The following is a 13,409-nucleotide window of genomic DNA, read 5'->3' on the forward strand; positions in this document are numbered from 1 at the left end:
CACTGCTCCTTCTACAGTCCAGGACAGATACTCAGCATGGACGTGGATCCATTTTACTGTTAATAAAAGCCTTTCAGTATTTACTCTACTTCCAGTGTTTTGGAGTAAGTGATAGTGCATCAGTTCCTCTATGCCCTTTTGCTCTTGTTCATCCCCATGCCTATTGTCTCACTCTTTGTACTCTTTTATTCACTTACATAGAGTTATTCAGCACAGAAACAGGCCCTTCAGCCCATCTCATCCATTCTTTAAATGATTGCCCTCTCAATTTAAATCTATGGCTTCTAGTTTTAGGCTCCCCATCTCTGAGGAAAAGACTGTCTTTACTCTGCTTAATGTCATGCAACCCCTTACATCACCACTGAGGTACATTATTAATTTAAAACTCAGATAGTAATGAATCTGCCATTATTTGCATTACACTGTGAGCATGAATTCCTTGCTTGAAGAACTAAGAGGTATTTATATATTGACTTGGTCCTACCACATATAGTTAGTCTTGTCTAGTTACAGTGTACATTATTAGATATTTATTTAAAATATTTAAATAAATGAAGCCTATGTTTGCCAATTTGGTCTACTTTAATTATACTACAGCAGCATCAAGTGTGATTGAAGAAAAATGTAAATGTAAAAAAAGTACAAACACGAGTAAATTATAAGTGGGTAAAAAGATCCTCAAAGTTGCCTTTTTGTTTATTTAGTATTTTTGTTGATCCTGCTGTATAAATTCCCTTGCACATGATCCACAGGCGGTGTTTTTGTTTTAATTTGTCATCAGATAATGCACATTAAGCTATTGTTTTGGCTGTAACTACCTGAAAGCAGCCTGAGGCTGGAGCTTGCCACTGCTACACAAGCTGCATCCTGAATTGTCTTTGTTGTTTGCAGCAACAAGAAGTCATCAAAGTCACCAAGGTGCCTATAAAAATGAAGCTGCACATCGCCTTCTCAGGGCACTGCCTCACAGAACAACATGACCAGTCACTCGCAAGGAATCCATCAGCTTCTACAGGCAGAGAAACGAGCAAAGGAAAGGTTGGAGGAAGCTAAGAAGAGTGAGTAAAGTAAATGTGTTAACAAGTGCTTGTTCACTCGCACAGGTGATGAAGGTTGGTTTCCACACAGTGGAAAATCAAACCTGAAGCATTATTGTTTTGAAGAAAACTAACTCAGTATACACTTTTTACTGGCAATAATCTTACACCAGCATCAAAATTGCAGCAGTTCCATTTGGGAGCAAACAGAAGGGCTTGTGGAAGCAGGAACATGCTTTGTGACCAGTCCTGCAGAGAGCTGCACATATTGTGCTGGAGAAGGCATTGCAAAAAAAATAATAATCTAGGGATAAGGGGTAAGTTTTTTACGCAGAGAGTGGTGAGTGCGTGGAATGGGCTTCCAGTGGCGGTGGTGGAGGCAGAAACAATAGAGTCTTTTAAGAGACTCCTGGATGGATACATGGAACTTAGAAAAATAGAGGGCTATGGGTAAGCCTAGGTAGTTCTAAGGTAAAGACATGTTCGGCACAGCTTTGTGGGCCAAAGGGCCTGATTTGTGCTGTGGGTTTTCTATGTTTCTATAAGAGTTTTTTTTTAAATGGCATGCCACTGTTGGACATATGTTATGTTACCTGCTGAAATTCTGCCTTCAGTCTACTTGCAAAGTGCTGCACGCTAACAGTTTGCACAAGTATCTGCAAAAGCTCTGGTCTTGTCCAGATCACTGTGCAGCACTGAAAGTCAATGAAAATCAAAATGAACTGTAGATTCTGAAGATACTGGGAACAATCAGAAGGTCAGGTAGCCTCTGTGGAAAGAGAAATGGGGATAAAGTTTCAATTCTGAGATCCTTCATCTGAGACCCTTGACATTTCAAATGTTAATTCTGATTTTGTTTCCTGAAGTGCTGTCTGAACTCCTGAAATGTTCCCAACATTGACCTCTTTTAATCATACATCTGGGGGTCCCTCAAGACAACTGGGCCTTGACAGACGCAAGGCACTGGCCTCAGTTTAATGACGTACAAAATCTTTAAACCATTTGGCCTTTCTGATCTTCTCTTTCTAGAGAAATCTGATGATTCCTCCATTTTTACATCTTTGCCAGTTAAGCAATTCTGGAATCTTCACCTGTGTTTACTCCACCTGGAAAAAATAAATAAATAACTCTGCCTCTCCCTCTCCCTCCCTTCCTCTCTCTCTCCCCATAAAAGACAATGTGACATTTTATTTAATATTCTCATTTCCAAGTTAATGAGGGAAGCAATTTGAATTTAAAGTTTGCACTCTCTGTCATGTTAGTCACTGACTTAAAAGCAGTAAACTTTTCCTTCCTAAATGAAATTTTGTTTGCCCGTATTGAAGCCACTGACTCCTGCTGGGCTCAGGCCTTGGAAGCTGCCAGGAGCCCAGCTGTACCTTGCTGAGCCTGGGCACCGAACATTCACAGGTTATCTGGCTCTGGGGAAGAGTGAAGGCGGTGCCGGGAGGGAAGGAAATCGCAGCAGAAGCTGATCTTGCCCTCACTCAACATCTACGCAGCAGCATTTCTGTATCCAGGGGGATAGCAATCAGCAGGGAGACTGGCTCTGCTCCTCTCCTCTAGCCTGGGGCAAAGAGGCCAGTTTGTCACACCCCTTCTGCCAGCTTGGCTGAGCTCAATTCACTCAGCAGCAGCAGCTACAATTCAAAGCATGCGCCATCTGGTCTATGGCTCCATTATCAACTGCCTTTACCAAATGAGACCATCCGGGGAAACGTTGGGGAGATTTTCAAGTCAAGTTTTGACAACTCTCATGAGCCTATAGTGTTTTTATTGATTTATTTTGTGGTCCATACTTTCCCCATTGAAGACCCTAATATAATGGTTCGATATCAGTCTGCCTTGGCTCCATATCAATGAATAAGAATTGCCACCCCGAACACTGAGGAGTGTCGATAATGGTGTCAGACTGCAACAGAACACACAACGTGCATTATTCACAAAGTTGTCTGCGAATGGGCATCTTCCTGCAAAATTCAAGCAGCACCCTTTACAAACTCAAGCTTTAAAGTCAAGCTCAAAGGTGAATGCAGAGAAGGATGTATCCCTACCAAGGCTGAGGCAAAAATTTGAGTTGTCTCTCCGATCACTAAACCAAAGCAATGAGAATGCTGTGAGTTTCCGCCTATAAACCTGTCACTAAATGGAAGCCTTTAACATTGGGAAATTTCAGACACAATCCAGGTCCATTTCTGTTATGTAGAAGGGTAAGGAAAGTAAAGCTGGAACTCCCCAAGTGACCAAGAGGAAGGAGAGTAAAATAATGCAGAGGAACAAACATACAACAGACGACAGGCTGTTATCACAAGTGTTCACCAGATGATTGTTGAACGTGGCTGAATGAGTTAAGAAAGTTGATTTTTAAAAATCAAGCAGGAACAGGGCTTTATAAGTAGAGGCAGAGAGCAAAGAAGTCATAATGAACATTTGAACCCCATCCAAGTCTGGCACAACTATTCAGAAAAGACATGAAAGCTTTGGAGGGGTTGAAGAAGAAGTTCACTGGAATGAATAAGACACCTTATTCATATTGGAAAAGCTGGGATTGTTCTCATTGGAACAAAAGAAGTTTTGAAGGGACTGATAGTGGTATTTAAAATCACTAAGGATATAGCTTCCACCAGCAAACTTAGGACAAAGACTAAAGGTGATTGGCCAAAAAACCAAAAGGGATATGAAGAATGGTCACACACTGTGTGTGATCTGTACAGTACTTCCAAGGTACATTCATTTGTAGCATTCACAAGGAAGCTGGATAACTATTTGAAAGAAGAGTTTGCAGGGCTTTGGGGAAAAAGTGGAGCGTGACTGGCTGGATTGCTCTTGTAATAGAATTAGTACAGACTCAAGAGACTGAGTAGCCCCCCTTTGTGCTGTAACCAATGTGTGATTTGGTAATTCGGAAAGCTTTGTTTCTTCTTTGATTTTTATCACACAATGTAGGGAGATAATTACCCAGATCATACAACCTATTCCTCCACATTTCTCTACACCCCCCACCCCCAGGAGTCACACGTACCCTATAAACTTCATCTGAACGGTAAGAGGAGCTTGGTTCAGCTCAGCACTGAATTTTATTTGTACAATTGCCAAATAAATAATCATCCAAATATGCATTTGTCATTAATTAAAACAATCCCTGTTTGGAAGGTTGGAATGATATGCCTGTGGCAATGATATGCATAAAAGTTTCAGACATCCACAAGGATCTGGACTTTGACCAAATGTGTGTATGATCTCCCAAATATGTATTGAGAAGTGAGTGGCAAGGACTACCGTCTAGCACTTCATCTTCAGCAAACAGTGGGACTCGAATCCGGGTCTGGAACTTCGGTCCCATTAGAATTACACTCAATGTCAAGCTGAACTGCGAACATGATGCTTAGTGATGAAATTGAAAGATATCAGAATTCTGGTAGTTGGCTGTCGTTCGAAAATAGGCAGTAAAATACATGGAATGTAATATGTGTAGTCACGCTATAAAGTTGTTATTTCTGATATTGAATCATAGAAGCATATCGGCCTTAACTCTCATCATCTCCACAGCAGTGCCAATCTACTAATCCCATTTTCCAGTCCATCTCATGGCAGTTCACGTGCTCATCTACAGTGGCATGCAAAAGTTTGGGCACCCCGGTCAAAATTTCTGTTACTGTGAATAGCTAAGGGAGTAAAAGATGAACTGATTTCCTTAAGGTATAATGTTAAAGATTACATATTTCTTTAATATTTTAAACAAGAAAACTTTTTTTTTATTTCCATCTTTTACAGTTTCAAAATAACAAAAAAGGAAAAGGGCTTGAAGCAAAAGTTTGGGCACCCTGCATGACAGTACTTAGTAACACCCCTTTTGGCAAGTATCACAGCTTGTAAATGCTTTCTGTAGCCAGCTAAGAGTCTTTCAATTCTTGTTTGGGAGATTTTCCACCCATTCTTCCTTGCAACAGGCTTCTAGTTCTGTGAGATTCTTGGGCCGTTTTGCATGCACTGCTCTTTTGAGGTCTATCCACAGATTCTCGATGATGTTTAGGTCGGGGGACTTTGAGGGCCATGGCAAAACCTTCAGCTTGCGCCTCTTGAGGTAGTCCATTGTGGATTTTGAGGTGTGTTTAGGTTCATTATCCTGTTGTAGAAGCCATCCTCTTTTCATCTTTGGCTTTTTTACAAACGGTGCGATGTTTGCTTCCAGAATTTGCTGATATTTAATTGAATTCATTCTTCCCTCTCCCAGTAAATATTCCCCGTGCCACTGGCTGCAACACAAGCCCAAAGCATGATCGATCCACCTTCATGCTTAACAGTTGGAGAGGTGTTCTTTTCATGAAATTCCGCACCCTTTTTTCTCCAAACATACCTTTGCTCATTGCGGCCAAAAGTTCTATTCAAAAAGTTCAAAGGAACATCTAAACAAGTCTGATGCATTTTGGAAACAAGTCCTGTGGACTGATGAAGTTAAAATAGAACTGTGGATAGACCTCAAAACAGCAGTGCATGCAAGACGGCCCAAGAATCTCACAGATCTAGAAGCCTTTTGCAAGGAAGAATGGGCAAAAATCCCCCAAACAAGAACTGAAAGACTCTTCGCTGGCTACAAAAAGGGATTATAAGCTGGGATACTTGCCAAAGGGGGTGTTACTAAGTACTGCCATGCAGGGTGCCCAAACTTTGCTTCGGGCCCTTTTCCTTTTTTGTTGTTTTGAAACTGTAAAAGATGGAAATAAAAAAGTTTCCTTGCTTAAAATATTAAAGAAATGTGTCATCTTTAACTTTATACCTTTTGGAAATCAGTTCATCTTTTACTCGCTTAGCTATTCACCGTAACAGAAATCTTGACTAGGGGTCCCAAACTTTTGCATGCCACTGTAAGTACTTCATAAAAGTTGTGAGAGTTTCTGTCTTCACCACCCCCTCAGGCAATATGTTCTATGTAGATTTCATTTACCATCTCTGTAAAAAAATCCTACTTCAAATCCCCTCTACTTATGCCCACAAATAGTTTTATAGACCTAGAGCAAGTCACCCTTCAGCCTTCTCAGCTCCAATGAATCAAAGCCAGCCTTTACAGTGTCTCTGCACAAACGAAGTGCTCAACCCAGGTGAATCTCCTCTCCAGTGTAACCACATCCTTCCCGTAATACAATGACCAGAACTGTATATGATACTTCACCAATCTTATGATAAAACTATTTCATGAAAATTTGAGCACCATACTTTTTTCATAGAATGGGAATAATTTCTAATGCACGTGGTCAACATTAAATTGAAAACGTCAAACATGGATGTTCTCAGTTCAGTACAAGTGATGTTTCCAAATAACATCATATCATTTTAAAAACAGCACAATGTAGTTGCTATTCACATAATTAATGTCCTTCCCTTTTCAGAGTTGCTGCCACCAGCACTTGCTTGTTAACTGCTCCGTCTCTACAAGCTCACATTACCGTTCTCACATTGACTTCTCATGCAACAGTAGGCTTGGCACGTGCTCTTTCCCACCCTTCCAAACTTCCACAACCCTTAACATGCTTTCCAAATATCATGGCAATTCACTTGTACTTCTTCCAATTTACTGTATTCTCTGCTCACAGTGTGGACCCCTGTGCACTAGACAAGTCAAGTAATTGATGGGGTAGCTGTTTTGCAGGACACCTCTAGTCAACCCACAAGCATAACTGAGAACCAGGCACCTGTCACTTCATTGCTCAGGCTCACTCTTCAGCTGGCCACACACTTGGAATGCAGCTCAGTGTAGGCTTGAGGAACATCATTTCACAGAGTCATAGGTACAATGAGAAAACAGGCCATTTGGCCCATTGAATCTGCACCAACTATCAAACACCCATTTACTGTAATCCTGCACTCATTCCGCTTTTTATTCTCCCTCCCTTCTTATCACTTTAGATTTCTTCACTCACCTACACGGTGGTGGCAATTTACAATGGGCAATTAACCTTCCACATCACAAACCTTTGGGATGTGGGAGGGAACTGGAGTATGTTGGGGGAAATCAAAGCATCTAGAGGAAGTGCCACGTCTGCACAGGTAACAGCAGAGGAAAGAATTGAGCTTGGGTCCCTGTCTCAGTGAGGCAGCGACCACTACCCACTCTACACTGTTACTCTCACTTTCCCACCTGGCAAATTATAGCCATCAAGAAACAAAAATGATTTCAATAATTCAGAATTTGATTTCAATGAGTTGGGCGTTCCAGATAATCAGCTTTCCTGATATTTTTATTTCAAACCTCCAGTATTCATCTTGTATCATCAGAACATCTTTTCTTATTTAAACCTCACCTCAATTTCTGCCTCCCCTGCTCCTGTTTCTGAACACTACCACTTTTTTAATTTCTAACTATTCCTAGTGCTAAAGAAAGGAAGCAGGATCCCTGACATCTGCGCAGATGCTGCCTGGCCTGCTGGACTGTTTCTAGCTTCTTCTGCTCTAACTTCTTAATAAGAACTCAGCTTAAACTTCATTACATGGTGGTAAAAGGCAAAAGCTCACTGGCTGGTAAACACAAGAAGGTCTGTCACATGTGGCACATTAACTCCGAACAGCACAATTAAATGACTGTGTTGAATTGGATGGCATATGCCAGCTGATCACTCCCTATGGAAGAAGTAAGGGTCTTTTTAAACATCTTCCTTTTATGGTTTCCCAAAGGTGAAACATTCTTTTGTCATGGTCAATCCACAATGAAGGGAAAAAATTGCACAGGCCCCATCAATGCCACACTTGAGTTAAGAACTTAAGAAAAAGGAGAAATAGAAGCAAGAGTAGGCCATTCAGCCCTCAGGATTGCTTCAATAGTCACCAAAATCGAGGCTGGTCTTCCAATTTCCTAGAATGATCATCATATCTCCTATTTCCTTTAATAACCAATGAGGCATGCAACACAGCCCAGTGAAGTTTTCCAGAGTTAGTGAGACCTCATATAGAAAATAGACAGAGCAAAGAACCAGCTTATCTTGCCCCGGGTCACCAGTCTGATAATTCAATTCAAGTCCTGCACAGTCTGATGAGTCACAATTATCCGACACTCACCATTCCCGAGGTTTCCAAAGAGCAGCAACAGTGACTCCAAAATGCTCTGCCAGCCACATTGTAAAGAAGACATCACATTGCATCACCAGACATCAGGCTGCAGATGCTCCAGCTCAAAGCAGCATTTTGAAGAGAGGAAACTGTCTTCTATAATTAGATATTATGCTTTGAGACCAATGAAAATCATGCACACAAGGACGGAATCCATGAAGAAAATCAATAAATCATCAAAACGGAATTATTCCCAACATAAGGCAGTGTAACTTACAGAGTTCATACTAATCAGTCCAGCTTCCTTCTGTTTTGCAACCCATGATTCCCTTGTGTGCCTTCTGTTTATTGGGCTTGTGGCTCTATTGGTATGAAGCCTTTACCAGGCGTTTTTTTTTGTGAACATTACTTCTAGGGAAGGGAAGACGTCTGAAGCAAGCAAAGGATGAAGCTCAAGCAGAGATAGATCAATATCGTCTGCAAAGGGAGAGAGAGTTTAGACAAAAGCAGGACTCGGTGCGTATTAATGCAACTGAAATGTCTTTAATTGCTGCTTCTTCTGGAAAACTGTGATCAATGAATCATCTTGTTAAAATCAATGCCAATAAATCAAACACTCACTAATCTTGTTTTTTTAAAAAATAAATGTTACAACGAACAATGAAATTTAATAGCTCTTAACAACTGCAGCCAAGTCATTAACTGACAGCTCCAGTTTTGAGTTATCAGCTTCACTGGTAGAGGTATCATTATTTTTTTCTCTGTTGGCCACAAGCGATAGCACTGATTTGGTACCCTGGTGATATTAAAAGTTCCTCTAAAGCAAACAATTTATTTCAATTTGAATGAAACCGTATTTTAATTTTCTTAAATAAATATTACATAAAGCAGACTTTGGCATAGAGAAATCTACTAGCTGCTACTTTGCTGAATATTTAATAACTGTTGTTAAACATCTATTTAACATGGTGCTGGCGAGTGCCAGTGATTCTGTGGGCATAGCTCTGGTCCCTGCCTTCTCCATATACACTGGGACCAGGTATTTGTGTATATACAGTATATTTTAATTATTTGATGGGCTTCATCAGCAAACCCACCATTTATCACCATCTAATTGCCCTTAAGAAGGCACTACTGGGCCATCTTCCTGAATCGCTCCAATCCTTCTCTTGAAGGTAATTTCATAGTACTGTTGGATAGGGAGTTCCAGGGTACAAAGCCAGCAATGATGGAAGAGACTATCCTTCCAAATCAGGATGGTGTGCAAGTTGGAGGGAAGCCTGCAGGAGTATGAATCAAGCAGGTTGTTCTGTCCTACATTATGGGAGCTTCTTAAGTGTTATTAGATTTGCATTTATCTCACCAGTTGAGAGCACTTCACTCTGGGAAGATCTTGGGGTGTCAAGCATTGAGCCACTCACCGCATCATTTCCAGTTTCTGGCCTATTTTTTTGGGCATGGCGCTTATGGTCCAGTTGAGTTCCTGGTCAATAGTGACCCTCAAGATTTTAATGTTGGCGAGCTTAGGAAGGGAGGTGCCACTGAATATCAAGGGTAAGTGGTTAGAATTTCTCTTTTTGTAGATGTTTTCCATCTTTCATTTTTATGGCACAAATGTTAATTGCCATTTATCAGCCAAATGTTACCTCGGACTGCTTCATATTGTGACGAGAATACACATAGATTAAGATGTTAGCTGGCCTGTGCTGGCACCAGTGGAATCAGCAATTGGTCTGCCACCTGTCTTCAGGAGAAAGAGACATAAGGAAAACAATGAAGCAGCATTTGGGGATGTTAATGAAGGGACAGGAGAGTTTAACGGAAGGAGAGCTGTCAAGATCGACTCCCCCCTTTGAACCCTGAACTGTTTGAAGTGATGGACAGGCGATGCCCCAGCAGGGGGATAAAAAGGGACAAGTTCGCTAAGGCAAGACACACATGACACCCCGAGGTAACGAGACCCTGGAAGCGGTGCGCCTCCCATAAGTCGGTGGGAAGTTTTGGAAGGCTGGTCGCGGGACCAAGCCATAGACGCACAGGGTGGAAAGGCACGATCAGCGGGAACCTGGTGTGTGTCCGCCCTTGCCTGGGTGCCAGGTTCACCGCAGAGAAACGATCGTATCTGGAAACGGAGGGGTCACGGTCGGTGACCTCAGAAGACATCACAAAGGGCTCGCCCAAAAGCTGACTGCGAAGAATATCGAAGGTCTGTGTGGAAGCCATTTGAATATTCATTCGTTTTGCTCTCTCTCTCCTTCCCCCCCCCACCGTCCATCTCCCATGGCAGTGATTACTGCGAACTGAACTGAATTCAATTGAACTGAACTTTGCGTCACTTTGAAACTGGTCATTTACCCCTAGACGACGATAGAGCTTGATTGATCCTGTTATCCTAATTCTGTGTACATGTGTGTTTATCATTGCTGAACTGTTGCATTTATTATCCGTTTGATTAGAGTACAGTGTTGCTTGTTTCTTTAATAAAACTTGCTTAGTTCTAGTAATCCAGACTCCAACCGAGTGATCCATTTCTGCTGGTTTGGCAACCCAGTTACGGGGTACGTAACAATATGCTGAGGAATTATAAACTGAAGGTCACTGATGAAGCATCTAGATACAGTTGGGCCAGGAGCATTGCCATAAAGAATTCCTGCAGTGAAGCCATGAAGTTTAATCTCCAACAAACAGAAACACTTTCTGTCATACATTCCACTCTTACCACTGAAGTGTTTCATTGACCACTGAATTTATTTTTACCAGATCCCTTTGATGCCACACACACAAAATGCTGGAGGAACTCAGCATCTATGAAAATGAATAAGCAATTGATGTTTTGGGCCAAGAGCCCACATCAGGACTAGTACACTTGATCATAGCCTGCTTTGATATCACAGCCAATCACTCATACCTCTGCTCTGGAATTCAGTTATTTTGACCAAGGCTGTCATCAGGTTTGAAATGAGTGGTCCTGGTAAATCTTAAATTTGGCTCCAGTGAGTTATACCTGCCAAATTGCACTGTTGGATCACACTGTCCACAACTTTGCTGATAATTGAGCGTGGATTGATTGGGCAGCCATTGAATACTCACACTCAGTAATTCAAGAACAGCTTCTTCCCCTCTGCCAGCCAATTCCTGAATGGACATTGAACCCATCACTACTTTTTTTATTTCTGTGTTTGCATTACTTATTTAACAATTTAATATAGATATACCTACTACATAATTCACAGATTTTTTTCTATTATTATATGTTGCATTGTAGTGCTGCTGCAAAGACAACAAATTTCACAACATATGCCAATGATACTAAACCTGATTCTGATCTGATTACTTTATGTGAAAAGGATATACTTGGACAGACCTGAGCTAGAAATCGTGAATGGGAGCTGGGAGTGGAGTCAGGGAGGTGGAAATGGGGAGAGTAAAGATGCCAGAATTCTATTCTATCAGCACTTTGCACAAGGGACCAATCCAAAAATACATCTTTAATTTAGCAAGAGAAATTTTCCTCACAAGAACTACATGTATAACTTCCAGGTTCAGATACATATTGCTTAGTATACAACATCCTCTTCCTTAGAACTGATGAAGTGGCAGTTCTCAGTCAATAAGGTTACTATCCTTGTCTTACCTTATTACCCCCAGTCTTTAAACAATTACTAGCAACTTCATACTGTACTGTATATACACCCGATGTACCTGTGCACTCCTCATTATAATTTTCTGATAGGTTCTGCTGGACACCTGGTAACACTATGGTAGAATATTATGAAAATTCCCAGTGAAATTCAAGATTATATATAAAAAAGTGAAAGAATGCTCATCTGATTATGCATCAGTTTTGTATTTTGATACTGGACCAGGCTAATTCGACAGATCCTATCTTATAATCACTCTAGTCTATTTGTGTCTTAATTCATGATCTAATTCATCTCATGTTGTGATAGTTGTACCAAAGCAGAACTCCTGTTCATCTGATTGGGTGAGGCAAGATATCAGTCGGAGTGTACATGACTGACCCTATCCCAGTGTAGATGATGGTTAGAAATGTCCTTATTAAACCCAGTTGTCTGATAACTAATCACCAGTGGCTTTGCTACGCGATTAAACAAACCATCTGCTGAGAGAGGACAGGAATTCTTCTCCCACAGCACCTTGGAAGAGCAGTAAAAAGAAGTATAGAAAATTAGAGAAGGACAATTGAATTTCCATAATGTATATACTCTAAATATCGTATTGACATGAAATATTTCCAAAATGTTTGTGAAGTCCCAAGCATATGATCTTTCATTTACTGTAAACATTGTTCTGCTCTGTCCTAGATCATGGGATCACAAGGTAATCTTTTGGCCAAGGTGGATGAACAAACAAGAACAAGAATAAACGGGCTTATAAGTCACCATGGGCAGAACAGTGAGACAGTCCTGCAAAAACTCTTGGGAATAGTTTGTGAAATCAAACCAGAAATTCATGTCAATTTCAGAGAAGCTGGCTCACATTGACTGGAAAGCTGATGATGAATTAAACTTCATCAAACTAATGCCATGCGAACACTGAAGATGGCAAACACTGGATGATGTGTATTTTATGAAAAGTATCTTACCCTTTTAATTGTGAATGCCTTGGGATTTGTTCTTATTATTAAGGGGCTATATAAGTGTAAGAATTCGCCTCTAATTTCTCTTTTAATCTCTAACAGAGAGGGCAACAGGAACAAGCCATTCAACTTCCAGACTTTATTCTGTCAATTAGTTAGAGCATGCATGATCCTTGTCTTGGTGGTGTCCTGTGACTGCACATCACATCCCTCACATTTAACCACTCCCCCATTATCCCAACTCCTATCGACTTTCTGCTTTCCCTTATAGAACTTAACAAACACCAGAAATTCCAATCACAGAGGATTTTTTTTAATTTCACTATTTAATATTCTCATTTCTGGACTACTATAATTAACTGGTCACAGTGTTGCACCTCATTCACTTATTAAACAAAATTCACTGAACAGAAATGGTTAATACTGAAGAAATGTTTTAAAATTATCACGTGCATTAAAATATAGTAATATTGTGCCTCAAATTTAGGGTTAACTATTTCAATTCATATTTTCTTCCATTAAATCAGCATTTTGAATGTTATAATTGTTTAAGCATATTTTCCAAAATCTCATTTTGATTCACTTTAGTTGTTGGTGATATTAGCCTGACACCAGGTTCAGCTCCCGAAATATGTGTTCTCCTCTTACACTTGGGATCACAGTTCTAAGCAGCAACAGACTTTACATTTTCTGTGCTCTGTGTGATCACAGTTTGATGGATTTGACATCCA

The 13,409-nt window shown here is 40.6% G+C and overlaps 1 protein-coding gene across 1 annotated transcript; it reads left to right on the forward strand.

Moving 5' to 3' along the window:
• The first annotated feature begins 975 nt into the window (after positions 1 to 975).
• LOC140206363 (V-type proton ATPase subunit G 3-like) lies at positions 976 to 13,076 on the forward strand. Its single transcript, XM_072274725.1, has 3 exons — positions 976 to 1,058; positions 8,494 to 8,594; positions 12,404 to 13,076. Exons 1-3 carry the CDS (start codon positions 977 to 979, stop codon positions 12,581 to 12,583), a joined length of 363 nt encoding a protein of 120 aa, XP_072130826.1. The 5' UTR covers position 976; the 3' UTR covers positions 12,584 to 13,076.
• The last annotated feature ends 333 nt before the right edge of the window (positions 13,077 to 13,409 follow it).

This window comes from Mobula birostris, chromosome 12 (assembly GCF_030028105.1).
Source record: "Mobula birostris isolate sMobBir1 chromosome 12, sMobBir1.hap1, whole genome shotgun sequence".
In the NCBI taxonomy this organism is placed as follows: domain Eukaryota; kingdom Metazoa; phylum Chordata; class Chondrichthyes; order Myliobatiformes; family Myliobatidae; genus Mobula; species Mobula birostris.

Excerpts from the sequence above, each read along its gene's own strand:
- LOC140206363 (XM_072274725.1), top strand. The coding sequence starts at position 977 with ATGACCAGTCACTCGCAAGGAATCCATCAGCTTCTACAGGCAGAGAAA. Across the intron at positions 1,059-8,493 it reads GTTGGAGGAAGCTAAGAAGA|GGAAGGGAAGACGTCTGAAG; the intron begins GTGAGTAAAGTA and ends CATTACTTCTAG. Across the intron at positions 8,595-12,403 it reads TTAGACAAAAGCAGGACTCG|ATCATGGGATCACAAGGTAA; the intron begins GTGCGTATTAAT and ends GCTCTGTCCTAG.